A 27185-nucleotide genomic window follows, 5' to 3' on the forward strand; every position below is an offset into this window, starting at 1 on the left:
TTTAATGCTGAATACGATAAAGCAACACATCGATCAGCTGCTTGGCTTAACTGCATCATCAACAACAACAACATCGACTAGTCAAAGGTATAAGTTTGCTTTGCTCGTGCCTATCTATACAAGCGGGTACTTATTTGAGAGTATGAACCATCCATCAGAGGGTTTTCCCCTGATTATAGGTGTGCAGTGCAGTACGGCAAGCGAGCCAAAACCACAGCGCGACGAGAGCGCGGCCACGTCGTCGGGCCGCTGATATAACGCTGATATTAGGGCGCCGCGCGCGCGACCGCAGAGCGGCGCAGCGTCCATCACCGGCCGGCAGATCCGACGTTAGGCAATTCATTTTTGTCACTTTACGCAATTATACACTGTAAGAGCATTTCGCCTGCTAATCCCTATGCGTACCTTTGTCGCTTAAGTCGCACAAACAATACTTTTAGCTTATTGAAAGTGCCGTCATGATTTTGTTTTTCTACGTATTCGAGAACCTCAATCGCTAGTCATTTTTACTTATACTTATACCTATTTTGACGATTACTTGCCTGCGGTAATGGAAATACAGGTAATGCTAGTTATTTTGTGATTTTTTTTCTAACTCACAATACAAGTTTAAGTAGTTAACCTACCTAAGTGTTGCCCATTTGTGCTGGCGGCTCTCGTACTACCAAATTACAAACTAATTTTGATTAACCACACCAGTATTTAGAATACCTATATGTCTCTGTAGCGACCGTTCAGCCTCCATGGACAAACAGACTCTTTGACTTAACTTTTTAGATGACCAAAACCGACTGACAGACTTATGAAAAAAAGGACAATCGGATACTAAGACAAGACGACGACAAGACGCACCTTGAACAGGCAAAATTCTGTTTTTATTCAGACACGACCTAATAGACACTCGGCCCGTTCAATCTCCCTTATAAGTGAAGGCATGGATTAGTCGACCCACGTCTATATAGCCCATGCCCACTGCAGTTGATTAATCACGACGGAGTAGGATAGGTACCTAGTGCTAATAGTTTACGATAGATAAACTATATGCTATAAATTAAAATATTATTTAAGAATTTAATTGATTGCTTAGCGAAACCAAAGCATCAATGTTTTGACTTACGGGAAATTTGTCTCTGAAATTTAATGTATTAAAGTAAACCTAATATAACACATGGGTGGGAAGATCTTCTACGTCTAAGTAAAACCTAAGTAACTACACGCATTATATAAAATACCTATAATCTTCAAAGCACGAACTTATGAGTTGCTTAGAATCGTCATTTAGCGCCGCACTTCGATACCTTAATAGGTAAGATAAGTACTTATCTAAGACTTCTTTCGTTTATATAATAACAAATATAGAAGCCACGGGAAGCATTTCCTTTTACTTACTTAATTATTTTATACTCGAAATACTTACGTTTGAGAGACCTTGGTTTCGCTTGTTTTCTTCTAGACATCCTTTTATCAAAGATCGCCTTTGACTCAACTCTTCGTATTCACTTTCTCATTATTTTGATAAGTCCTATCTATTTTTTATTACTAAGAAGTTGTGTATAAGAATCCTAAAAGTTTATCGGGAAAGTAAGGGTGGATGATTCGGCAAGGAGCACGGAATACAAGGCCGAACGCACGGCACACCCCGCGGTTACTGCCGCCCAACAAGTGGTAATAACAATATTGTATCGCAGACGGCGCCGCGCAAACTCATAGGTGCATGTTGATGACACTTTCTAGTTTCATGATCTTCAGAACTACCGGACGGTTCACTTAAAAACTTTACTTACGGTAACAATTTAATTAAATGCGTCTGGTAGGTAAATTCATACCTATAAGTACTTAGTATATTTTTATCGGCGACTTACTTTGTTATTAGAGTTAAATATGTATATTGTTTCAAATATATACTTCAAACTTTTGAAAATTCCCACGGTTACGTAAAGCTAAATTGACGCGCTTGTTTAAAAAAAATAGCAATAAATGGATAAAGCAGAAGAAGTTTGCAGGAATCATGGTAAATGGAAAGATGTAAGTACTTTCTGCCTACGTGAAGCAAAATCCCGTGATTTTAGGTTTGTATGTAGTGTAGGCAACCCTTATAATAATATACTAGCTGTAGCCCGCGACTTTGTACGCGTAGAAGAGACTATCATGGTTATTCTACGTTGTATCTATCTATCTAATATATTTAAACGAGCAATTCTTGTATATATATATATAATCAGGATCTCGGAAACGGCTCCAACTATTTTCATGAAAGTTACAGATTAGGGGCTTTTCGGCTCAAGGAATCGATTTATCAAGGTCCTAGGTTCGAGAAAAGCTCGGTTCCCAAGATATATAAACATTTTAAAAACCGCGTTTTAAGAAACTATATCAGCGCCATCTCTGGTAGACCGAGCAAAGCTCGGTCAACCGGGTACTTCTACATAAGGCGTTATCATAAGTGTATTTTTGTACAAACTTATTTTTAACGTGCTGTTGTTTTATTCAATTTACAAAACATCCAATCAATTCTTTTGCAGACCTTTTGTTGTTAAATACATAAACAATTTAAGTTTTCCGATGCTAAAAAGGTCATTAATTTTTTATTGATAGTTAAACAAATAGGTGGGTACCTAATAACGCTTATCATAATACACTGATGTCCATATAAATACCAATCATCCAATAGGGATGAACAGAAAAAGTAGTGCATCCTAGCAAAGAACCTTTTTGAAACTAATAAGTATATGATAGTAGCATCGCGAAAAGAATGATGAGTTGATGAGAAAATTCGTCAAGCTAAAGGTCTCGCTGTTACTAATTCGCATCGTCCATCATGAGTTGGCTGATTTACTATAAATAATTAATGTTTCTTTTATTTCTATAATATAGAGCAGCTATACTCAACCTGCGGCCCGCCAGGCTTTTTTAATTGGCCCACTTTGAAGTTCCTATGATTCGTTCTATTTTAAGAAGATTCAAAAGCCTTCAGCAAGAACTGGAAAATGAGCAAAACGCCGTAATTTTACATCGAGGTACTATGTAAAATCAATATAGTAAATACACCTCTGATTTACTTTTTATTTATCACCTAATAATTTCTTTCTAAAAACTGGAAGGTAAAAAACAAAATAGTCTTAAAACATATACGACATTCACGCTGAAATTCACGCTACATTAAGGTTTCCCCGCCTGCCGCGCACGCTGTTTGTTTTTTCTCCTGGCGTTAGTTCTGGTAACATCTTTACCATCTCTGGAGAGGAGCCCAGGGGTACACCTTTAACCATGGATCCTGGATTGGATGAGTTCGGTTTTTACACAAAGAGACTCCCATCTGACCACCACAACCTTTGCTGGGGAACCTAAACCCGTGGATGCTGGATTGGATCATTCATGGTTACAAATCCAGTTGCCTTAATGCGAAGGATCCTCACGATGTTTTCCCTCATCATAAAAGCATAAGTAGGCGCATCACACATTTTAGCCGGTTCGACCACCGACGCGCTGTTCGTCTATTGCTACCTCGTAGTTCTAAATAATAGCTTACTCATAAATGGAGCGTCCTCCATTCATTTCTTTTGTCTGCGTCGTTTTTTTATTTGTTAATATTTGATTATTCGAGAAAAATCAGTTGCATTTATAATTAAGTATATTAAAACCTAATATTGTACTAATGATAGTATAATATTCATAACATTGCCTTTATTAAAATCATGGTAAGTTTACTCACTCAGTGGCTCAGTCAGACTGTTTACGTATGGTTTACGATCTTTTTAATCTGTCAATGTCAATACCATCATGCTGTCTTTCATTTTCTCATTCATTCACACACATCACAACCCAGGAAAAAGTAAAACAACTTTTCATTTCATTGCACGCCCATTCTAAATAAATTCCAGATTACTGCTATAAATTCATTATGCTGTTGTGGACAAAATAAACATATCTAAAATGGATCTCCCTTACGAGGTAAGGCTTAATTAATATTTATTCCTCAACCTGTAGGATTTTCTTTGTTATAGTTTACGTAATTTTTTTTCACGTGATTATCGGACTCATTGATTGTTTCTCCTTTGTTGATATGTAAAATAAAGATTGCCCTTGAATACTGAGCTCTAGAGATAAACCTTTCTCTCTTGAATTATTTTGTTTTGAAAATTAAAATTTATACCTAATCTAAACATTCATCCATTTCAGATTTTAGTTTACCTTTTTAATTATCTACCAAAATCTGATAGAAAAGCTGCTAGTGAAACATGTAGATCGTGGTACCATGCTGCAAATGATTATTGCTTTTTGAAAAACAAAGTTGTAATATTTTATAAATCTATTTTGAATGAAGAAATATCTTCCCCCATTCAAATTTTTGAGAAATCTTGTATTATTTATCGAAACTATGTGTTCAGTGAAGTAGAGATATCAAATAAACTTAATGATTTCTGGGATAGCATGGGTGACAACATAGCATCACTCACTCTTAGAAATTGTGATGTCTGTGAGAAAGTTTTTGTTTACATGATGAAAAAATGTCCAAGCCTAGAAGAACTAAACATAGAGAGTTGTAGAGAATTATTTATGTCAGGGCGATTACTGGAAGGAAAATCAGAAGGCCTGTTGGACAACAACTTGGATAAATTGAAATACTTAAGTTTAGCAGGGAATCATTACCTCACGGATGCACTATTTAGCAGATTTGCAGAAGCTTCACCAGCTATAGAATCACTGAATCTTTCATCATGTTCTTTACAATTTCATTTTGGAATAGTAAAAAAGTTTTATCCACCAAATACTGATATTTTGCGAAATCCATCTGAAAGTGTTCTGACATTCTATTTTATTTTGCAATTTATAAGAAGACGTGCTGAAAACATGAAGAGGCTATTATTTTCAAAGACTTTAATTGATGGCACATCATTAAAATCTCTTTCTGAAATTCAAAACCTTAAATTAGAGTCCTTAGAAGTACATTCTTGTGATCAACTTACTAACCAAGGCATACTTGCTTTGACCACTCATCAAACATCTTTAAAAGAGCTTGATATTGGCCTATGTACTAGAGTTACAGATCTATCTTTAGTATATATTTGTAAAAACCTAGTCAACCTAGAATCACTTAGTATTCAGAGATGTCGGGCAGTAACTGACCTGGGTGTAGCAGAGTTGGCAAAACTAAAAAAATTGAAATCACTTAATATCTCCCAGTGTGAACTGATAACAAAAGATGGGTTGAAAAAAGGCCTTTGTCTAGAAGTTAATACAACTATTGAAGAATTGAATATACATTCACTGAATTTGGATGAGGCAGGGCTAATCATGATTTCAGAAAATATGCCAAATCTCCAATCCCTTGATATTAGCTACTGCTTTAATGCTGTGACTGATGTATCAATTCAAGTTATATTTAAAAACCAAGTCAACCTTCATACACTTAAAATGAGTCATTGTGACAAGGTGTCAGATGCTGGATTAACAGGAATGGGAAAAGTTGAACCAGATAGTGGTGATGAGGGTCCCATTATGTCCAATGTTGAAGATTCATCAGACAGTCACAGAATTCATCTTGGATCTAGAGCTGAAGAAGAAATTGTTCGTGATGCCAAAAGGAAACGCAATGTAATGCTAATGTGTGAAAAATTAACAATGGACTCATTTAGTGGCTTCTCTTTAGCACGTTTACAAATTCTCAGAGAGTTAGACATAAGTGGATGTAACAGAATAACTGATGTTAGCTTGACTTATGCATTTAATTTCAAAGAACTGGTTGTCCTCAATTTGAGTAGATGCCAACAGATTACCCATGAAGGAATAGGACATCTAGTCAGAACATGCCCCAGTATTGAATACTTCAATCTAAATGAATGCTACAATTTAAATGATAATGCAGTTGCTGAAATAGCAAAAGGATTAAAAAGACTCAAAGAACTTGAATTACGGGTACGTAAATTTTACAGGGAACAAAATATTATAATTCCCTTTAAGCAGTATCTCTCATGAAAAATATTTGAAAGATTTATTTTTATAATAAGTAAATTTCTGTAAACAGAAATATTTGCAATAAATTATAATAAGTTTTATTAAGTATGTGGGTACTTTAAGAAATGTCAGAATCAAATAATTTACTCGCTTATATCCTAAATGTAATACATTCCTTTTATCCTGCAAATATGTAATTTTATTCTATGCCATCTATACAGGAATTTCCACAAAAAATTGCCTTTATTACTTCTTAAGGTCTATTCTACCTTGCCAAATTTCATTAAAATCAGTCTAGCAGTTTTTTTGATTTTGATTTTAAAACAAAAACAATTCTTTTCATTATATTAGTATGGATTATTTTATCTTATCTCTTTTTCAGGGATGTAATCAACTGACAGATAAAACATTGGAAGTAGTAAGGTCCCATTCTGAAAAACTGAAGTTCATTGATGTTCAAGGCTGTCGACACATTTCACCAGAACTGGCTTGTACAATAGGAACTTTACCAAATTTGCATACAGTCCTCATATCGAAGCCTGGACCTTACATAATGGAAGGTGTAAAAAACAGATCGCCTCCCCCAACCTTCTTACCTGCTTTAATGCGAAAACTTCGACTTCATTGAACAATTATATTATGCATATGTGAAATTTTATTAACTTTTATTAAGTATATGATTTATATCGAAATTCTGCATTTGTTGATTAGAAAAAATTAACATTAGCTTTAATTTTTTTTACCTATATTAACAATGGTTTAACCATAACACAAGGTGTAAGAATTTTTATTCAGTGCACTGTTTCATTTGCTTGTTCCTTAGAAGGAAGCTGTAGTGGCCTGTGATAACATTTGTATCTAATACAATGTGATAGTACAAATTGTGCAATAAAAATATTAATAGATTTTGTTTCTTTTTTTTATGTTTATATCATTTAAGATTAAGATGAGCCGAGCGACCTTGAAATGAAAGAACCATCATAGAATCATTAACACTACATTTTGTAGGTAAGTACTTGATAAATTGATCACATCGCTTATTTTAACGGCAAAGAATAATGGAATTCAAATCAATTCCGAAGTTTCACAATAAATATCTAAATGGTTAGTTGTACCAAATGGGTAATAAGTAGGTACTAACTGTGGAACTTTTTAGTAATTTGAAAAGGAATAAACATTGTTTTTATACGTTTGAACTATAGTTATTCATAATGTGCTTGCCTAGAATTACAACGTGCCATCCCGAGGGTATATTATTTACAAACGTAAATATGGCAGGTACTTATGTACTAGGTACAACTTTACCACTCCTACTACGACAGCCCACTACTGATATAAAAAAACCAGTAAAGTTTATTTCATAGGTTCAGCTGCGTTAAATGTTGATATCTTTCACCAATCCTTAATAAATATCTCGTTTATAGACAATAAAACAAGTAAGCATCTTCTAATAGCAATCTTTTAATACAATATATTTTTAAAATAACTTATAATTAAATAAAAGTACATTCTTAAAAGTATCTTAGTCTAGCAAAGTTTGTTCATAATAGCATAATGTTATTATACAATGGCTAATTTAATAAATTTTACAACTTAACAATTTTGCATAGAACTAATAATATACATATGTTATGTAAAATTATAATTTTATGACACAAAAGACAACGTGAAATATGATAAGAATACAATGATAAAGTATGTTGTCTAGTGGAGAACAAGTAAATAAACTGGTATCAAAATATGGTTTTCACTCCTTGATGTCATGATGAAGTTACCATATGCAATTTTTGGGATATTTTCTTCATATAAGAACCTCAAGGACACACTTAGTTTAATAAAATTTTATTCAGCGATCCCACCAATACGTACATTCATTCTATTAGTAGAATGTACAGTGTAACTCAATTCAAACCGCAATTTACTCCTCACGTCTAACAAAGACATCAAATAATCCTGCACTTTGCAATTAGAATTTTGTACTTTATGATTATATGAAAATGTGCTGTTAATTCACATATCTAGTTAATTGTTTAGGAGGATGGTGTGTTTGTACAAACAAGATGATATCTTATAAAAGTAAGTACCTAATCTTAAATATCTTTAAATATACACATTATATACATGGGCTGTTGTTTTACACAACTTCAAGTTTGTTGAATGGTGATGACAGTATTGTCTTCACTATAATACAAACCAAGTCAAAAAAATCACAATCCATATGAATACAATTTACAGACCAAACGGTTACCAAAGCTTGTGTTTAACATTCAAAAATTTACTTTATACAACAAACAATAATTATACAAATATCCTAAAGTTGTTATGCTTCTGATAGAATCAATTGCCGCAGTTTAACTGCACGTCTATATTAACCACAAAAAATCGTTTCACGCATCGTGATCACCCTGTGTCGTTATCATAAAATCTAGAACGCACTCAGAAAAAATATTGGGTTCTTTCTTAGCTCAGCTATTTTGCAGCATCATTAACTACAGCTATTTTGATATATTTTTACAATTCTTGCCCCAAAAATCTTATTTCAGCGAAAGTAATTTCGGCTGTGCATTCATAATTTTTTTTGTAATGTCCGACGGGCACAGCACAAACTTATTGGTAATTTGTAAAGATGTTTGCTTTTGTTTCTATAGTGGAGAAAATAGCCAAAAAATTAAAAATTATATTGAATTTCAAATCACAAAAAATCATACAGAAATTTTGAGTTAAATATTCACTTACAACAAAATGACGATAAAATTTAATATTCAAAGAAAAAAATGCGTATCTTACTTAAAAGCAGATTAGATCAAACAATATGACTAGTTAATACCATAAGTAAGATCAAAAGACTAAGAGCTTCCCGCTTTGCGCGACACCCTTTTACTCACATATTGCACGTCTTTTATAAGAGTTTATTTTTATTCTTTTCATTAAGGCACAGCTGAAGCAAGTTTTTTTTATTATTTTATTATTCAACATATCTTCCAAATATACTGAAGAATTTGTATTTGTTGATTAGTCTTATTATTACATTCTACCCATGGAAAGACCAGTTCATCTCGGGAATCAGATCACAGGCAGACGTTATAATACTTAAGTGATACCAAAAAAATGCAAATAGGTAGGATACGTACCTATTATACAAAAATTAAACAAAATTCTTTTTAGATAAGTACAATACCTACCAAAGTATGCAGCACGTTATTGTTACAGGCACAGCCTTATAGCTTCGTTATTTTTTGAAATAAATATATAATGAATTTAGTACGTCATCTGACGATAAGACATTGCTCAGAATGAACACGATATTACTTTTTGTCTAGATGTGTCACAAAAAGTCCTCATATGGAAATCCATAAAACGAGATTTTTAGTTTTTCACTATACTACTTATCACTATACATTTAACAATATTGTACAAGAACTTACAAACTCTTTAGGTTAACTTTAGTTTATACAATATACGATCAGACAAAGTGACTGATATATCAATAAAATTGACACCAGTATGACGCTAATCTCTAACTAGACCAAAATTACAAAGTCCAAATCACTTTCACTTCTTTTTCCTGCTACATCTTTTCTTAGACTTGCCTCATGGTTTTAACTTCCATGTGGCCGGCGAGTGTACCTCCACTTGCGGGGTGTTCAAGGTGGAAGGGCAGGGCGAAGGCGCCGCGACGGCTTCTTGTGAATTATCACCCTCCAGTTCTGGCATATCTATGTCTTCAAAGTCTGGAATATTCCCTGTATACGAGATAAGCTGATTCTCTTCAGCTGAAAGTTATCCAAGAACAACAATTAACAATCAAGTAAATATGCAAATTCATTTCAACTTCATTAAAATATTTGGCAAGAATAAATTCTAAATCAATTGCTGAAAATTAAACAATATATTGTAAATGATATTTTAAAAATAGCAGAAAATTTAACAGTATATTGTAAATTATCTTTTGAAACTACCTATCTGACAAATTCTACTTTGATTTTCAATCTGTTATGTGATTCTCATTAGAGCAGGGCGAGCCCCATAAGCAGCGCGGACGGGCTAGGGATATTAAACATTACATTACGGTTATTTGTACGAATTTTAAAATTTAATTACGCAGTGCACGAATCTTTATTCGATTCCACAGACGACGGCTCTCATAATAATTATCCCGTAATAACGCGATATTCTTATGGTTTTTTTGAAAGTATTACTAATGGAAGTGAAAACAAATCTACATCACAATAATAAATTGTCACATACATATTTACGACATAACTAAATAAATCACTAGCAGTCCTGATTAAGTAGATGTGTAATAAATATCGTCTAATCTAAAACGTTTACACTGTAAAACGTAGTCAAATAAAAACGAATATTTAAAGACACTAAGAAGATATACCTAGTAAAAAACATAAAAATCACAAAAAATAAATAAACATAACCATTGACCTTTCATTTTATCAATCTATTACAATTTAATTAAAAAGTATGCTCATCTTATCATTTTATCTTTCGTCCATCTACATGCATAGGCCAAATGTCAATAAATGCCACAAACAATTTTTTTTATAATTCCAATGAATACAGCAGATAGAAACACGTCGCTTAAATAACTTCAACTGTTCAGCAAATCTCTACCTTATCTCAGGCTACAAAGTTCAATCAGATTACAGCTACGACAAAAAAAATATCTGTACAATACAAGAAAATAAAAGCATAATAAAGGCATCGTGATCTACATGTCAATAAACATAAATAGATGAATATAATGTTTCCAGAACCAGGCTGCGCAAATACTTAATTTTATATGCTTTTATATTGGAATTAAATCTCACAATCGGTTATCTAAAAATAAACTAAGTAACTAAAAAAAAAGAGTTAACAACAAAATAATTAAGTGTTTTACAAATTCAATAAAATTGCATATGATATTACAGAATAAAACATTTTCAAAGCAAGTAAGTAAATAAAATATAACAATGTCATAATATCTTATGTGTTGTGCAAAATAGTTCATTAAAAAATATAAATACGTAAAATATAATCCTGATTAATTTAAAATACTACTATTATTGGTCCCGTTATCACGGTCGCATGCAAATTACTAAAATCTAGACAAACTACATTTGAACCGTGCAGCGGAATTGTAAAAGAGAATCAGTACCATCATCATCGTCAGCACAGAGATCCTCCACACGCGTCCCTTCACTGCTAACATTCGAAATTTCACCTTTGTGCTTCTTTGCTTAAATTAACAATAAAATTACACGGTAAACATCTACTTCATGATAAACAAGATTTTAAATGTTTGTTATTATTTTAGCCTATTTATTGTAACTACTTTATGCGATTTTATTATAACCCTAACATATATGTAATTGTCTATGAAATTAATTATATATTAGAAAAATATAAAAAATGACGTTTCTTATATATTATATTTTAAACCATAGCTTAATTTAGACAACGCTATAATAATTGTAAAACTAAGTGTCCATTCAGAAACAATTTATTTGAAGATTCCTGTCGATCAGTGTTGCTTCTTCATTAAGAGTAAAATTATTTTTAATTTATTTAAAATAGAGTCCTTTATCACCAGATCACCACACGCTGTCAGTTTAATCGATGTTAACAACAAAGTTAAACTGATCCCGTTTACCAAAATAAAAAATAGAAAACCCAAATGTCTAAGTGTTACTACACTGAACATATTGACGATGTCTTGAAAGATGTGGTGGTAACAGGCTACTTGGCGGGAGTTGCCTCGCTGTTACCAATCAGCCAATCAAAATCAATCATCGGATACTGTTTGGTTGTATCTACAATTAACATAAACGTGAAATATAACTCAGAAAATACTCAAATTGTTACCGTTACTCATGAAGAAGGATGATCGTAGAAGTTTCGACGATATATAAATCTAGACTGCAGATGAAAATACAATTAATGATTAACCTATCGAAGACTAACCTATGGGTAGTAATGAAGACAATATTTGGTTAAGGAATGATGTGGTTGACTGGCTATAAAAAAAATTACTGACATTTATCAACTCTGGTTAATACTGGAGATAGGCAGGTGGAAATAAGTGCTCTTTACTAATGGGTAATAATATAAAGAATTTAATTTTAACTTACCACTGTTAGACGGCTTCGCCCGATCGTTCAAGTTATAAGAGAGTCCATAGAAGGGATCATCTGATCCAAATAACTGAAAAAAAATATAAAAACTTTCTTTGTGTATTTTGATAAATTATGTATTATTTACTTCATTAAAGTACAAAGGTAGCTCCCAAATCGCTAGACACTAGGTGACGTCAATTGCTTAAGGTATAGGTTAAACACACATTGTTCCCATAGCTCAACGCAAGCCTAAACTAAGAAAAGTAATTCGCGTTTAATTTTATTTATTCTAATCACATATAACTAAAGACTCTTAGTATAATAACGCGTTTAATTTACTATATTCACAGAAAACATTCGTTGTATACATTTCCTGGTACAGAATTTCACAAAATTTCTTGAAAATGTATAAACAATGGAACAGGTGAAATTGTATATACAATGATGATCATATAAACGAACCATGTTTTTCTATGTGATTTATTAATTATCTCAAGCACAACGATAGATTGTTTTTTTCATAGTATTAGCACTGGATATTGTGAATAAATAAATATTCATGCTACATCAATAAGTGGATATTTTTTCTTAAACATATCATGTAATATCACGTATTTCTTTATAAGTAACTTATAGAGTTATCTTATAAAATAGACACATGAATTGAGCAATTTTTTTCTTACATAATAATAGAGGTGAACCAATAATTAAGAACGTTTTATTTAAACTATTCAAGAGTTGTTTTATATGTAATTTTGAAACAGATTAGTAAGAAAGGTAATAAGGAAAAAAGTGTTTACTATTTTTAAAACTGGAATTACTAGTTCTGAAATGTCTACGGCTTTTAGTTACTGCTCTACACCGACGAGGGATGCACTCGATTAATTGTTGATATTTCTCAAGAGTGTTTAATTCTTCTAGAATCACGCCATACAGCTGTATCTAATTACTACGCTGTATATTTCGGCTTTTTTCATAGCTTCACCCCAAAGATGTTTTATTGGGGTTGATTTGGGCTGTTCGCCGACCCACCTAACACAGATACTGACTGTTAGTTTGATACTTGAAGAATGCTTCACAGACTGAACATTTAAGACAACCATTGTATTTTAGCATTGCAGATCAGGTCTGATATTTTTCTATAAGACCAATCCTTTTCGCGAAGTTTTATTATTACTTCTATTTTTTCCCATTATTTTGATATGGCACAAGACTTTTACAGCACTAAATGGCGCCATATTTATATGAATAATGACACAAAACAGCAAAAGCAAAAAGTATTCTTATTAAAAATTTGATAAAATAAAAAAACTATTCAGCATTCTTAATTACGTGACCAGCCATTAAGTTGATAATACTATATAGATTCAAGTCTACTGTGTGTGTAGTGGTCTTAATTATTCGGGTTTCGAAATTTTGTATGACCTAGGAAATGTTTACAATTCCTTAATTTCATATACCAAAATCCCCGTCTGATGTTAAAGGTATTATACTTAGTACTTGAGTGTAATTGAGTAAATTAATTACGTCTCGGTGGCAGCATGTAACGCCAAACGAGCGACAAAGAAATGAAAGGCAAAACTGTCTAGTTTCTAGCACCTGGGAGCCTGCACCTTTAATGGTTATAAATATCAATTATCATACATTTATTATTATTGTAATGAAAAAGTAGTGTTCAAATGGCAAATTTCATAACCGACAATGTGAAATGATGAATTTTCCATGGCAAAATATTGGAAACGCAGTTTAATTTCAACCTAAATACTATCAATATTATATCTCCTATGTTGGCCAAACTTTATTTAGCGTATTTTTTATAATCTCAGGTAACAACTGTTAACCGAGCATTTGATAAATAATTATTACACATGGATTTGTGGTTGGTTGGCAGGAAGGAATGGCGAAGGACATCATAGGTCCTATGCTCGCCTCAGCAGTCTACGGACAATAAAGAAATCGTATGAGTTTATATTATTACATAACTTCATATAAATACCTACTAATGACGAAATTTGCCTCTATTTACATAAGTGGATTAATTAACTGAAAAAATTAAGATCAATCAATGATGTTGTTAGCGACGATGAGTATTGAATCGGTATTATATCATACTGGCGATTGTTGTTTGTAGCTATAGCCAGTGTGACTGTGTGCGTGGGAAAGAGCTCGGGCGGCACAAGGCTCCACACGCAGCGCCTACACGTTGGCTGCAACGTGACTCGGCGTGCAGCGGTGCCAACCGTACATAAACAAACGTCAATGTTTACCTCGCCGGCTGCCTGTGTGTGGGTAATGAACTCACAGACGTAACGTGCGAATAAATAACCGCGGCAATATTTGAATTTACTCTGTCTTAGATGTATTATCACCAGTGAGTCATACATACGATAACATTGGTTTTTTTTTAAACATTTCAGCTATACAGATGCCTAATACTCAAGGCAGCCTTTACACCCTGAAACAGCTTTATGCAAACTATCAAGAATATTTTTAGATTGAAACCTTGATTTTTTATTTTTTAGTTATTTTCCTAATTTTACCTTTTTTTAGGAAAACCTTTTTTAAGAAAATAACTAAGAAGTTATAGAAAGAATACCTACCCCCATCAAAGTATTAGTGTCCAAGGAGTAAGAGTCACTTCTTAAAAGTTCCTTTAGTGATTCCAAATCTGACTGCATAGTGTCCAAATGATCATCAATGTCGTTTCTGAAAAATGAAAAATTACTTAGTACTTACGCAGTTTTAAGCAACATTATGCAATTATTTTCAAAATTATATCCAACAATTCATATTATGACTTATATAGTGTAAACAGCACAATTTTATGTTAGAATATGGGTTATTTAATTTTGCTTTGTATAAACGTGTTATAATAAATAGTTAACCACTCTTAATTATTTTTTGCCGATTCATAATGCAGACTCAAAACTGTTTGTATAAAATAAAACTTATTTGAATGAAATAAATAAAATAAAACTATGATAAATTGATGTGTCAAAATATGTATATTTATGGATGGTAAGGTTGAGGTTAGTTTGTTAGTAGTGTAGTGGTTTGTTTTAGACTTTTAACAGTACCAGGTTGAAAGTGCATTATTGTATTGGACAACTTTGGTTTATTAAATATTATACACTTAAATAAATAACTTCCATTAAACATATAAACTATTATGAAATAATCTCTAACCTAATTTTAAATTTTTTTTAAACCTGTGTATCGTAACATTTAAATGTTATTTCAAGTTTATCACATAGGATCCCTATGTATGAAAAACGATTTGAATAAATTGTAATGTGTACAGCTCAAGTTCTTTATATGTGGCTACCCATGACACAGATGAATTTAAAATAATAAAATGATGAATTAATTATTCTCGACTCCAATACACAAATCAGAATCATTTAGCCTAATATGAACTTATCAAATACATTCTTTTACCAAAGAAAGATTAATGGAAGCAGATTTTATGAAGCAAATTTTTTCATTAAACAATTATCATTTTGTTACACATACTTGTTTGTATTGGGTGCACAGAGGGAAGAAAGTTCCTCTCGACTTATCCCGTTGTTATCCCTCCTACTCCTGAATCACAATAACAATTATTAAAAAGACTTTCCTATCAAAAATATATTAATTGCAATATGCCTAATTTAAAAATACCATTATATTTTACCGGGGTAAAGAAATATAATGGACAATAAACTACCAGCTATTAAAGTTACAATGATGTGATACTGTTTTTTTTCAGTAAATTTATTAAAGACATAAGTATTGACATAAGAAAAAGTTTGGACCAATGGCAGTAAAATAAATATTGAAGCAATGAAAGTGTAAGTTCAACATACCTGGATTGAAATCTGTTTGCATTAGAATTATTGTTAACTGTCGCAATGCTCCAGTCAATGCCATCTTGGAGTTCTGTCTTAATATCTGCCAAGTTCTCATAATCTGTGTTATTTTTAGTTGTTTTCTTGGCCTTTTTGGATACTGGTTTTATGTTTGCCTTGTCTAGCTTTATTCCTCCAAGCATTTTATCTTTGGTAAATGAGGAGCTGGGGTTCGAGTCAGATACAATATCATTTAATAAGTTCTGTACCGATATATCATCTGATACTGGAACACCAGCATCACTGACCGAGTCATCACTGGCAAAAATCTCAGCAGGCAGCTTCAAATCAGCTGAAGGGTTCATAGAATTGAAATTACTTGATGACACCAAGGACTTTATATTCTGTGCAGGTTTTGAAGTTTTTGTTGTGTTTCTAGTTTTGAGTTTTGAAGTCCCAGGTGAAACCACTACATATTTGATATGTTCTGGAGATCCCGGTGTAGTCACAGTGGGTGAAGATGTTGTAGTGGACTCAACAATAGGGAAAAACACTGTTCCTGGTGTTTCTGTAAAATTAAATTTATTTTTACATGAAATTTTTATTTTTACTATAAGAATCATTTGGTTTAACATTAATTACCTAAATAATTAAGGAATTACCTGATTCTACATCATCCCCATCCTCTAAAGTGACCTGGTATTGAATATTAGCTGGATCCACCGAACTTTGTTCTGTAGCAACATTGGAATTAACCAGTGGAACACCTACAGTAACATAGTCTTCGGGATCTATTGATTCTTGAGAAGCATCATTATGTAAAATGTCATCATGAGCTAATTCATGGATAGTGGGCCCCTCTTCCTGAAAATATAATGGAGACATTTTTATCCATTATTTTAATATGGTAAGTTAATATGATGGAGACAATTATATTTTATTATTTTAATATCGTTAGTTCAACTAATTATGAACAATATTTTAGGCTTATATTCTTCTGGCTTTCAGTCCCAGTTGCTCCACTCAGGAGAGGAGCCCAAGGTATGCTTTTGAACTTGGACCCGGGATTGGGTGAGTCAGGTTTTTATGACATGACGCAACTCCAATCTGACCTCGGCAACCTTTGTAGGTAAACCTAACCTGTATTGGATCGATCATGGTTGCACATCCAGTTTTGTGAATTTCGAAATAAGTCATTGATACATCACTTAGGTGAGATTCGAACTAGTGCCTTTCTGTGCGTTTTAAGCGGGCACCTTATGGATTCTAATCCATAAGGTGCCCGCTTGTGCGTTGGTGGTCTACCACCAACGCACAAGCGTACAAGGGCACAAGGGCACCTTTATTTTTAGGCTTTGATTGAAAGCAATTAATTCAATAAAAATGATTATGAAAATGTTGTGGTTCATATTAGGTTTAAATAACTTCATTCTCACTTTAACTTGTTTTACAGTGACAATAGTCATTGAAAACTAGATTTTCAAATTAAACTTTATTGATGAAAGATTCAAGCTGAATTTAAAAATCTTTTCCTTCAAATCATCAATTTGCAATAATATAAAAAATAGATAAAGTTTGACATTCACATTCAGTTATGAATATGAATGTCAAACTTTACTATATGTGGAGTGAGGCTTAAAACTGCAGCTTATAATTACCTTGAATTACAATATTAATTGACACACATAGAAAAAGTTCAATTCAAATCTAGAAATACACTAAACAAATATAGAGAATAAAGAATAATATATTAATTACCAAGTTATCATCAATTAACTCTTCCAATGTTTCTTTTTCAAGTTTTACATTCTTGAGTTTCCCTGGGTAACCGTCTGTCCCTGAATTGTAAGCAGCATTATTTATCATAAGCTGAAAAGGCCTCTTTACCCCAACATTGCTGTTATTGGCCTGGGGGGCCCTAGCTGGCTGCACCATGGACATCAGAAATTGAATGAGCTGAAATGAATAACATGTTAGGTTTTGAGCAAATTATAATCACAAATCACAAATATTTTTAAAAACTTACGTTATTTACAATTTGCTGCTGCTTTATATGTTTCTGACGAAGTATGGCCACCTCCCTCCACAAGGCCTCATTTTCTTGCTTCATAGCACTGAACTTAGCATCCAAACTCTCCTGTTTGCCCTTCATTTGCTTAACATCTGCTAGCACTTTATTCATCAATTCTGGTTTCAGCAAAATTTTCTCTCCGCTATCACTGCTTACAATCGACTTTGAATTTGCAATCTTTCTCTTTATGTGCTCTAAGAGATAAGCATGACCTCTCATAAAACATGGATGTGAAAATTCAATTTCATCTTTTTCATATCGCAGTCCACCATTTTCCACTGATGTGATTTTGTGAAAGCCATACATATTCAACTGCCTGATAAAACTTGCCATATTATTGTGTTTATAATAGAGTGGTAAGAGTTCCCTTGCAAAATCTGCTTGATTCTTTATTACAAATGTTTTTCCACCCTAAAAATAATTATTATTGAATGCATTAAATAAACCTAATGTAAAAAATAATAATGTTTGCATATAACAATTCCACTCCTTAAATACTTCAATTAGTAACTTAAAATTAGTTAATTAATACATACATAAAATCATGCCTCTTTCCCGGAGGGGTAGGCAGAGACTACCTCTTTCCACTTGCCACGATCTCTGCATACTTCCTTCACTTCATCCACATTCATAACTCTCTTCCCTCAATCTTATCCTTCATTCCTCCTCTTACATTCATCGCCGCAAAGCAGCTTTCAGCAGACCGCATACTGCTCCCGCCAGGAACGAGACGTGATGGGGTGCGGACACCATCGCCGCCATTTAATTAATTAATTAGTGTTAAAAATATTATTCATAACAGTGCTGTGTGGTTTCCAGCACTTTCAAACTGAATTACTCCTTCATCTTTTCCATGCATGTCATAAAAAGTAATTAAGAGATAGGCTTATAAACTTGGGATTGTGATCTTGAAGGTGATGGGCCAGCCACCTATTACTACTTGTATCTCAATTCCATCAAAAGGCCATACAGCTAAATGTGGCCTTTCAGTCTTATCAAGACTGTTGGCTCTGTCTATAGGGAATATAGACATGACTATATGTATGTATGTAAAATGTTAATTTTTAGGATGAAAACTGAAACCATGATTTTTATGTGGTCCATTTAACATCTTAAGTCTAGTTCTTCTAACTGCAGACCTCATTAAATGCAAAAGCTGTTTCTTTCTACTTGTTGTATAATGTCAAGTTAGAAATTAAAACAAGGGTTGCAAGTAATGGAGACCAGCCAGCCAGAAATAAATGATAGATAATATAAAATAATTCTGTTATGTAGCTAGTGAAAACCAAAAAAAAATCTGTTATCTTTTTGTGTTTTTGCATAACTCTCAATTTATTTAATCTATAGACATACTATCTCAACATTTATGTACCAATGATTAAATGCAATATTCCAAGACTTGTCAACAGTAAAGTAATATGACCTGAAGACTATTATGGGTAATACTTAATACTCATAATGAGTGAAAGTGTAAATTTGTACAGCTCCACATCCTACAAATTTGTTTATGATTAAATCAGAATCCCAAAATCCCAGTGCCTAACTAAGCATGGTGCTTCTACAGACCTACATAATTTAAAAACATCTTACAAAAACATATAATGATCAAAGTTGCACAAACCAATTTGTTGAGAAGTGAGAGCATGGTATAAAACGTGACCATAGTTATATATTTATTTATTTTATTTATCAATTGCTTATAGGTCCTGTCAAATTGCAACATTTTAGGTTGTCTTCTTACTCAGAACATATATTTAAATTGGACACAAAACCTATTTGTGTTCTTATTTGACATCAAATAAAACTTAATAACTGTGTGACGCCTTTATAACAAAAATACTTACGGGACTCCATGAAATCAAATGGTTTGTCTCGGCATCATTCACTAATTTCCATAACTTTCCAAGGAAAGCTGGGACGCTCGCACCTATTTCCACCACAGAACGCATTTTGGATATGCAGCAATAAAAAATATATTCATACAACACGATTATTTTTAGAAGAAATAGTTATTTTCACAGAATTAATGTACACAGTACAACACTGTGCAAGAATCGCCATTTAATTACAAACACATCCAAATAGTGTCAGTCACAGTCATTATTATTTCATACACTTACACTCATATAACATATACACACACAGGAGCTAAACGACCGAAAAAGAAAATAACAAGTAGTGTTGCCGACAGTGTCGATATTATAGATAGTATCGATATTTATGCTGCTGACTATTTAAATTAACTATCGATATTATTGATCGAAATTACTATCCATAGCATCGACAGTATTGCAGTCTTTGATGCTATTGTACCATGGATATATAATATTACCTACATATATACATACATTTGGTCATGTCTATATCCCTTGCGGGATAGAGCTATTTGGCTTAATGATAGAATTGAGATTCAAATAGTGACAGGTTGCTAGCCCATCGCCTAAAAAAGAATCCTAAGTTTGTAGGGCTATCCCTTAGTCGCCTTTTACGACATCTATGGGAAAGAGATGGAGTAGTCCTATTCTTTTTTGTATTGGTGCCGGAAACCACACGGTACTACTACAATATTACCTATGTACCTATATATAAACACGGCGTGACCACGCTTGAAACAAAATAAAGAAGAAAGAAGAAAGAAAAATCTTTATTTGGCGCAAGATGTAACATAACATTTAGCTTTTTCTAATGTGTTGCCTTATATGCTGTTAAGACTCAATTAATTTAAGACAAGATTTGAAACCTAGTCAACTCCCCGATTACATAGAACGGAGCGTAACTTATTCCTAGGGCTTGACAAATCTCATCACGTTAATACTGTCAATTACTGAATCGGTTTCAATGGCTTTAAAACAGAGTTTAAAACTAAACCTAAAATGTAAAATTTTACCTATAATAATTTGTAAATAAATTAGCATAGATAACACATTCTATCCTATGAAAATGCTGCAGTGTAGTTTGTTCCCCCGCTTCTTCTACACATGCGCTTTGGAAGCGGTAGTAGTTATAATTAGATTTAAGTTGTGTGACGTCAATAAGTGATACCTTGTATCCAATTTTGAAAATAAATCTATTCTATTCTATTCTATACATTAAAAATGCTAACTCTTCAGCATTTCCCGACTATTGCTTCCTCTGGGCAATGGCAGACCGGTCAAATTAATCGCAGCAGACGTTTTGTATGAACAGTAATTAACAATATTTGCCAAATTTGGGAGTCAACAATAAAACTTGTATTTACTTTTTGGCAACATATTAACACTATATCTTTTTGTATCATAACTGAATATAAAAGTATATTCTACGAGATACTTCGCATTACTAATTCTAATTTTAATGATGAAATACGAAATATCGGTTCCGCTGGACATGTCGGTCTACTGACAGCATTTTTACCCAAATGCAGAAAGGTAAAACAGTGGTATATCTACGAGTATACTAATATTACGAAGCTGAAGAGTTTGTTTATTTGAACGCGCTAAACTCAGGAACTACTGGTTCGTATATTTTTTTTTTTTGCGTTGAATTTAGGAAGACCCTTTATCGAGGAAGGCTTTAGGCTATATAACATCACGCTGCAACTATAAGGAGCAAAGAAATAATGAAGTATATGAAAAAAAGGGCAAAATTATTCATCCTTGAGGGGTTCAATGATGCCCAAAATAACTATCCACGCGGACGAAGTCGCAGGTACAGCTAGTTTATTAATACAATGGAAGTATTATCTCCGTTGTCAGTGCATCATTAAAAAATAAACATACATATAATCGCGTCTACATCCCTTGCTGTGTAGACAGAACCAACAGTCTTGAAAATATTGATAGGACACGTTCAGCTGTTTGGCTCACTGATAGTATTGAGATTCAAAAAAGTCAAAACACCAAACGTACACCTTTATGTAATGTATCTTTCTTTCTTTCTAATGGATTTTTTATGTTTGCCAAGCAAAGCACAAAAACATATTGGCTTGTCATTGTCACTTTAATGTGACGTCCACAACGTCAACCAACGTCAGTTTAGTTTTAGTTTTGAATTGCGTCAATTTGCGTCACATCACGTCCATTTTACGACTTACTCCGTTCCTGTCTACGTTTGTCTATTTGATCCACACAATTTTACAATAATTTAAATAGATTCCGAAGAGCATCGTTTACATTTACATTTTAACATTCATTCAGTTGTGTTCCTTAAACGTTACCTACTGGTTCTTAAATTTCCATGACCTTTAAACTTTTGCATGTTTATGAGACTACTTGGCTGGCACAAACCGTTTGTTGGGGGGATAGATTTTAACTAGTATTTTTCTGATTTAATCGAATAATTACCACATTTTCTGTCATAAATATTGTCTAACATAAATTGCACTATCTGATTAAAAGCCTTAACTTCGGTACTGCGAAATGGAGGTAAGCCCTAAAAGCAATATTTTAAGCATTCCCTTGTGTCATGAAATACTTAATGTTATTTTACTTTTCCTTTTTATGTTTCTCAGATTGAAATCTTGAATGTAGCTGGTTCCAAATCAGTTTGTAAAATCCAAGTTAGTGATGATGCCACTATCAAGAGTGTTAAAGACAAGATATTTAGTGCAAAAAAATCATTACCACCTAATAGACAAGCCATAAAGTTAGAGGCCAAGGGAAAAATTTTAAAAGATGAGGATACTCTTAGATCATTGAATATTCAGAGTGGTGCCAAGTTGTATGTCAAGGATCTGGGACCTCAAATATCTTGGACTGCTGTGTTCCTAGCAGAGTATGCTGGACCACTATTTGTGTATTTATGGGTGTATCAACGACCATGGATTTTATATGGAGAACAGACTTCAGCTCCTGGATATGTTGCCAAGTAAGACTAGAAATTATTCATTAATAGGTTAATTAATAAAAGTTTTAAGAGCAATGATGATTTTGGTGTATTTTACTATTCATTACAATCCTAAATAAGAGATTCAGGGTTCACTTGTTATTATAACTTCTGTTTGATTGCCATGGCCTGTAACATAATCTTGCTTCATAGTTACAAATATAAGTGGAGGTGTAGGTTTCCTCAGATTATTTTAAAAACATCAATTAACTACTAACATGATATAGCTATATTAAATTGAGCTACTGATTGATAAACAACATTTAGCCAAAAAATACTGGGGCTAATTGCAGGTAGGCAAGTGAAATGAATATGTGTTGAGGAGACCAGAGAAAGGATATTGCAAAGTTCCCACCAAAATGAGATTTAAGTGTGATATTTGTTTTACTCACTAGAAAGTCCAAGCATCTAGTTGTAATCAAGATTACTAAAAATAAATAATTGTTTTTTTTTTCGATTTACATGGTCCAACTCCAAGGGTTGAAGACATAATGTAGCAACTTTTAAAAGTTAAATTTAATACCATGTTCATTTATAAGTAATATAATTCTTTTTCAGTGTGGCAGCTATTTGTTGGTCTGTGCACTACATCAAACGTATATTGGAAACATTATTTGTTCATCGCTTCTCTCACAGCACAATGCCTCTCCGTAATCTCGCCAAGAACTGCAGTTATTATTGGCTCTTTGCTTTGTATGTGGCCTTCCATATAAATCATCCTCTGTACACAGCTCCAAGTAGTCTTTACTTCTATGTTGGACTTTCTGGTTTCATAGTAAGTAGAATATATACTTATTTATCCCTTACAATAGCAGACAGAAGGATTGAGTACATAAAAAAATTGTGTTGATACAGCTGAATGTGGCTTTTCAGTCTTTTCAAGACTGTTGGCTCTTGTCCCTGCAAGGGATGGAAGACATGACTATATGTATGTTTTGATAATTAATTCATTACTATAGGTACATAAAGGCATAGCCCTTTCATAGAACAATGCACAGCATCAGATTAATTTTATTTGTACACATGTTTCTGTACAAATAATGTTAAAAGTGACTGACACACAGCTGAAAATACTAATTGATTTTGCTCAAATATGAAAAAAAGATAGTTATGGTATAAATTTAACTCAGGAAGATTTTGGAAATTTATAATTTTAGGAAAATGGGAGTGAAAACAGCCATTTCAAAACAAAAAATGGTTTATGTACCTTTTTTTGTTTTGAAATGGTGATCATTTGTGATCAAAAACTAATAATTCCATTTATTTATACCTATATTAATATCTTTCAGGTGTGTGAATTAGGCAATCTCAGCATTCATCTTCTACTGAAGAACCTGCGGCCACCAGGCACCAAGATTCGCCGCATCCCGGTGCCGGATGGCAACCCACTATCTCAGCTGTTCAACTTCGTCTCATGTCCTAACTACACTTATGAAGTGGGCTCATGGATATTTTTCACAATTATGACAAAGTGTTTGCCAGGTGAGTTCCATAAAACTTTCCAATTAATATTATAAATCTTAAACAGAAATAATTAAATCACATTTTTCACCTTCTTTTGATAAATTGTATGTTTTTAAGTTATTAAAGGAAATAGTTAATTTTCAGTCTGATAATTATTTTGAATATTTGGTAATCATGAAAAATGAAGAATACCAAATTAAATAAAAATCCATTTTACAAACGGTAAACAGTCATGATATTTAATTAGCTTTACCCATGCTCTACCATAACAGAATGTAAAGAACAATTTTAAACTAAAAACTTTTGAATCAACTGACAAAATACACATTAATATGTATAGTTTTAAGAGGCAAGTCAGGTTAAAATATGCAAACTAATTTTTAAATATTTTAACATAGATAATTAACATATACCTACATACTTCCTATGAATAATCAGTTTCATGGACATTATTACTCTATTTTTAAATCAACTTATTTTCAAACCCACAAAATAACATCTTCAACTTTTTTTTTATAAAAACAGTAAAATCAGTTGTATAATAAGAATATTTAAGCATGAACAAGATGTGTGTATGCAAGAATATATTTTATATACATAATTTGATATACTAATATAAAGCTGTAGATTTTGTTTGTTTGTTTGAATGCGCTGATCTCAGGAACTACTATTTGAATTGAAAAGTTATTTTTGCGTTGAATAGACCATTTATCGAGGAAGACTTTAGGCTTTGTAACATCACGCTGCAACTATAAGGAGTAAAGAAATAATATAAAATGTGGCCAAAATAACTATTCCACGCGGACGAAGTTGCGGGCACAGCTAGTATAATATAAGAATGGGTCAAGGTACAAGATCAAACGTCGATCGTATAACGGTTCTTTGTTTACATGAAATATACATGTAACTTCTTTGTTGTCGAAGAGGAAATATGAATTTACTTGAGGTCGCCCGCGACTTTGTTCCCATGGAATAGTTATTTTGGGCATCATTGAATTGCCATCTTCTGATATCTACATAACAAGTTTCATCTTAATCGGTTCAGTAGTATTTGCGTGAAAGAATAACAAACATCAAAGAGTACATACATACTTACAAACTTTCGAATTTATAATATTAGTAGGATTGACTGTATCTACATACATACATATATTATCGAGATTTAATATTTAGGGACCCTAAATTTGCAAATTAGTTTCCTAGGTTTGTGTGTGTCCATTTTTTTAAGTAATGGAATAAAGGTAAACAATCTTGACATTTGTTAAAATTAAAAAAAATATTTCTAAAACATATTACTTATAGTAATAGCAAAAGTACATAATTCATTATGACATTTGCTTTTCTTTTTCTCATGGTTATAAATTTATTTATAAAGGAATTCTTTTAATAAAAGCCTACCTAGTAAGATTGTTTACCTTTATTTCAATACTTGAAAAAAAAAATGGACCAGGTATTAATTATGAATATAAGATATTTTTAAATGTTGTTTATCTTTGCGTAGCCGGGCAGTTCTTATATTATTTAATCAGTTGATTGGGCGTTGTTACGTAATTATTATAACATTCGTACTTTGAAAGTCATTCGATAATATAGCACAATGACAAATAGAGGTCTTCCTTTATACATATAGTGCAATATCCCAGGAAATGAACAATATTTTTTTACGAATATTGAAATAATAAAGAGCAACTTTAGAAAATGATATTAATTTCACAAAGCCAATGAAAAAAAAATTTTTGGCGCTGATGATAACTTAAATCTCCTTGTGATTTTTTTTAACTAGAAGCAAGGACTGGAATTAAAAATCAACACACCCAATTTATATCTGCAATGCAAACCATCTCTACGAAAGAGCTTCTTCCATGTATGTCAAAATGCTATCATCGAAACGCAAGAACACTACCTACCTACATTTTCTCGTAACATTTCGTCATCTTTTGAATCTTTTTTTTCCCTTTCAGCTGGACTATTCGCATTTGCTGGGTTCTATCAAATGGCTGTTTGGGCGCTAGGTAAACATCGCAACTATAAAAAGGAATTCCCCGAGTACCCCAAGGGCCGCAAAGCTATCATACCATTTGTTCTATAAATTTAGAATCTAAATTTGCGCTTCGTTATATGATAAGAATTTGCCTTTCGCATTTTTTAGATGTCAAGCAGTTGATATGTTCTGAATAGAATAATTTTCGGAATTGGATACAAGGTATCACTTATTGACGTCACATAACTTAAATCTAATTATAACTACTACCGCTTCCAAAGCGCATGTGTAGAAGAAGCGGCGGAACAAACTACACTGCAGCTGTTCTGCTTTACAATACCAAAATAATAAGTCTTGGAAGATATGCAGTGCAAAGTCAGTTTTGGACCAATCTTGTAAGGTCGCATACTCTCTATGAAGAATGTTCTGTTCTTATGGTAATTAGATTATTTTTGGGTCAGACTTGTATATTAGAGTAGGTAGGGAAGGTATTGGATAGTCTTCAAAAAGGTGTCGGTTTGTATTTATTTGTATGTGGTATGAGTGGAAGTTAAGAATTTATTTGTTATTGCAATATAGACTTGTTATAATTTATTTTTAGCACAGCAATATGTATAAAATACAGTGAAATATAATTTTATATTATGCTACAAAAATAAATATTATTTGTTGTTAGCCTTGCATTTAATAAATACTTTTGCAAAATATTATTTCTATTATTATTGCATTGATTTTGGTAGCTACTATATACTAGCTCAATCTGAAGTAAAGGCAGTTCTATACATAATTTTACCCCAAGCAATGTCTGTATGTAAATATTTGAATTGACTGAGACATGCATAGTAGTCGAGTGAATTTGATACGATTGTTTAAATCGTTTGCTATAATCATTCCAATTAGAAAATTAAAAAATA

General features: G+C 32.5%; 3 protein-coding genes across 11 annotated transcripts; 2 read left to right on the plus strand and 1 right to left on the minus strand.

Moving 5' to 3' along the window:
- Positions 1-3786: 3786 nt before the first annotated feature.
- Positions 3787-6861, plus strand: LOC106135537 (F-box/LRR-repeat protein 14). Its single transcript, XM_013335883.2, has 3 exons — positions 3787-3951; positions 4180-5916; positions 6338-6861. Exons 1-3 carry the CDS (start codon positions 3934-3936, stop codon positions 6581-6583), a joined length of 2001 nt encoding a protein of 666 aa, XP_013191337.1. The 5' UTR covers positions 3787-3933; the 3' UTR covers positions 6584-6861.
- Positions 6862-7406: 545 nt separating this feature from the next.
- On the minus strand, positions 7407-20102 carry LOC106135488 (heat shock factor protein). Of its 9 annotated transcripts, XR_009657147.1 has the most exons (11): positions 19808-20102; positions 17919-18374; positions 17651-17848; positions 16555-16756; positions 15911-16460; positions 15579-15647; positions 14666-14771; positions 13932-14003; positions 12081-12153; positions 10393-11762; positions 9615-9728 (listed from the first exon to the last, which is right to left on the minus strand). XR_009657147.1 is itself a non-coding variant. In XM_013335797.2 (10 exons), exons 1-10 carry the CDS (start codon positions 19910-19912, stop codon positions 9547-9549), a joined length of 2004 nt encoding a protein of 667 aa, XP_013191251.2. In that variant the 5' UTR covers positions 19913-20102; the 3' UTR covers positions 7407-9546. The 9 variants fall into 9 exon arrangements, 5 of the variants coding, with proteins under 5 accessions (XP_013191251.2, XP_013191250.2, XP_013191252.2 ...); XM_013335797.2 differs by lacking the exon at positions 10393-11762 and having other exon boundaries at positions 7407-9728; positions 17928-18374; XM_013335796.2 differs by lacking the exon at positions 10393-11762 and having other exon boundaries at positions 7408-9728; positions 19808-20100.
- A 1889-nt stretch (positions 20103-21991) lies between these two features.
- On the plus strand, positions 21992-26978 carry LOC106135495 (probable very-long-chain enoyl-CoA reductase art-1). Its single transcript, XM_013335812.2, has 5 exons — positions 21992-22366; positions 22453-22808; positions 23385-23601; positions 24116-24308; positions 26252-26978. The coding sequence occupies exons 1-5, from the start codon at positions 22361-22363 to the stop codon at positions 26377-26379; spliced, it is 900 nt and encodes a 299-aa protein (XP_013191266.1). The 5' UTR covers positions 21992-22360; the 3' UTR covers positions 26380-26978.
- The last annotated feature ends 207 nt before the right edge of the window (positions 26979-27185 follow it).

Source organism: Amyelois transitella, chromosome 3 (assembly GCF_032362555.1).
Source record: "Amyelois transitella isolate CPQ chromosome 3, ilAmyTran1.1, whole genome shotgun sequence".
NCBI classification, from domain to species: Eukaryota; Metazoa; Arthropoda; class Insecta; order Lepidoptera; family Pyralidae; genus Amyelois; species Amyelois transitella.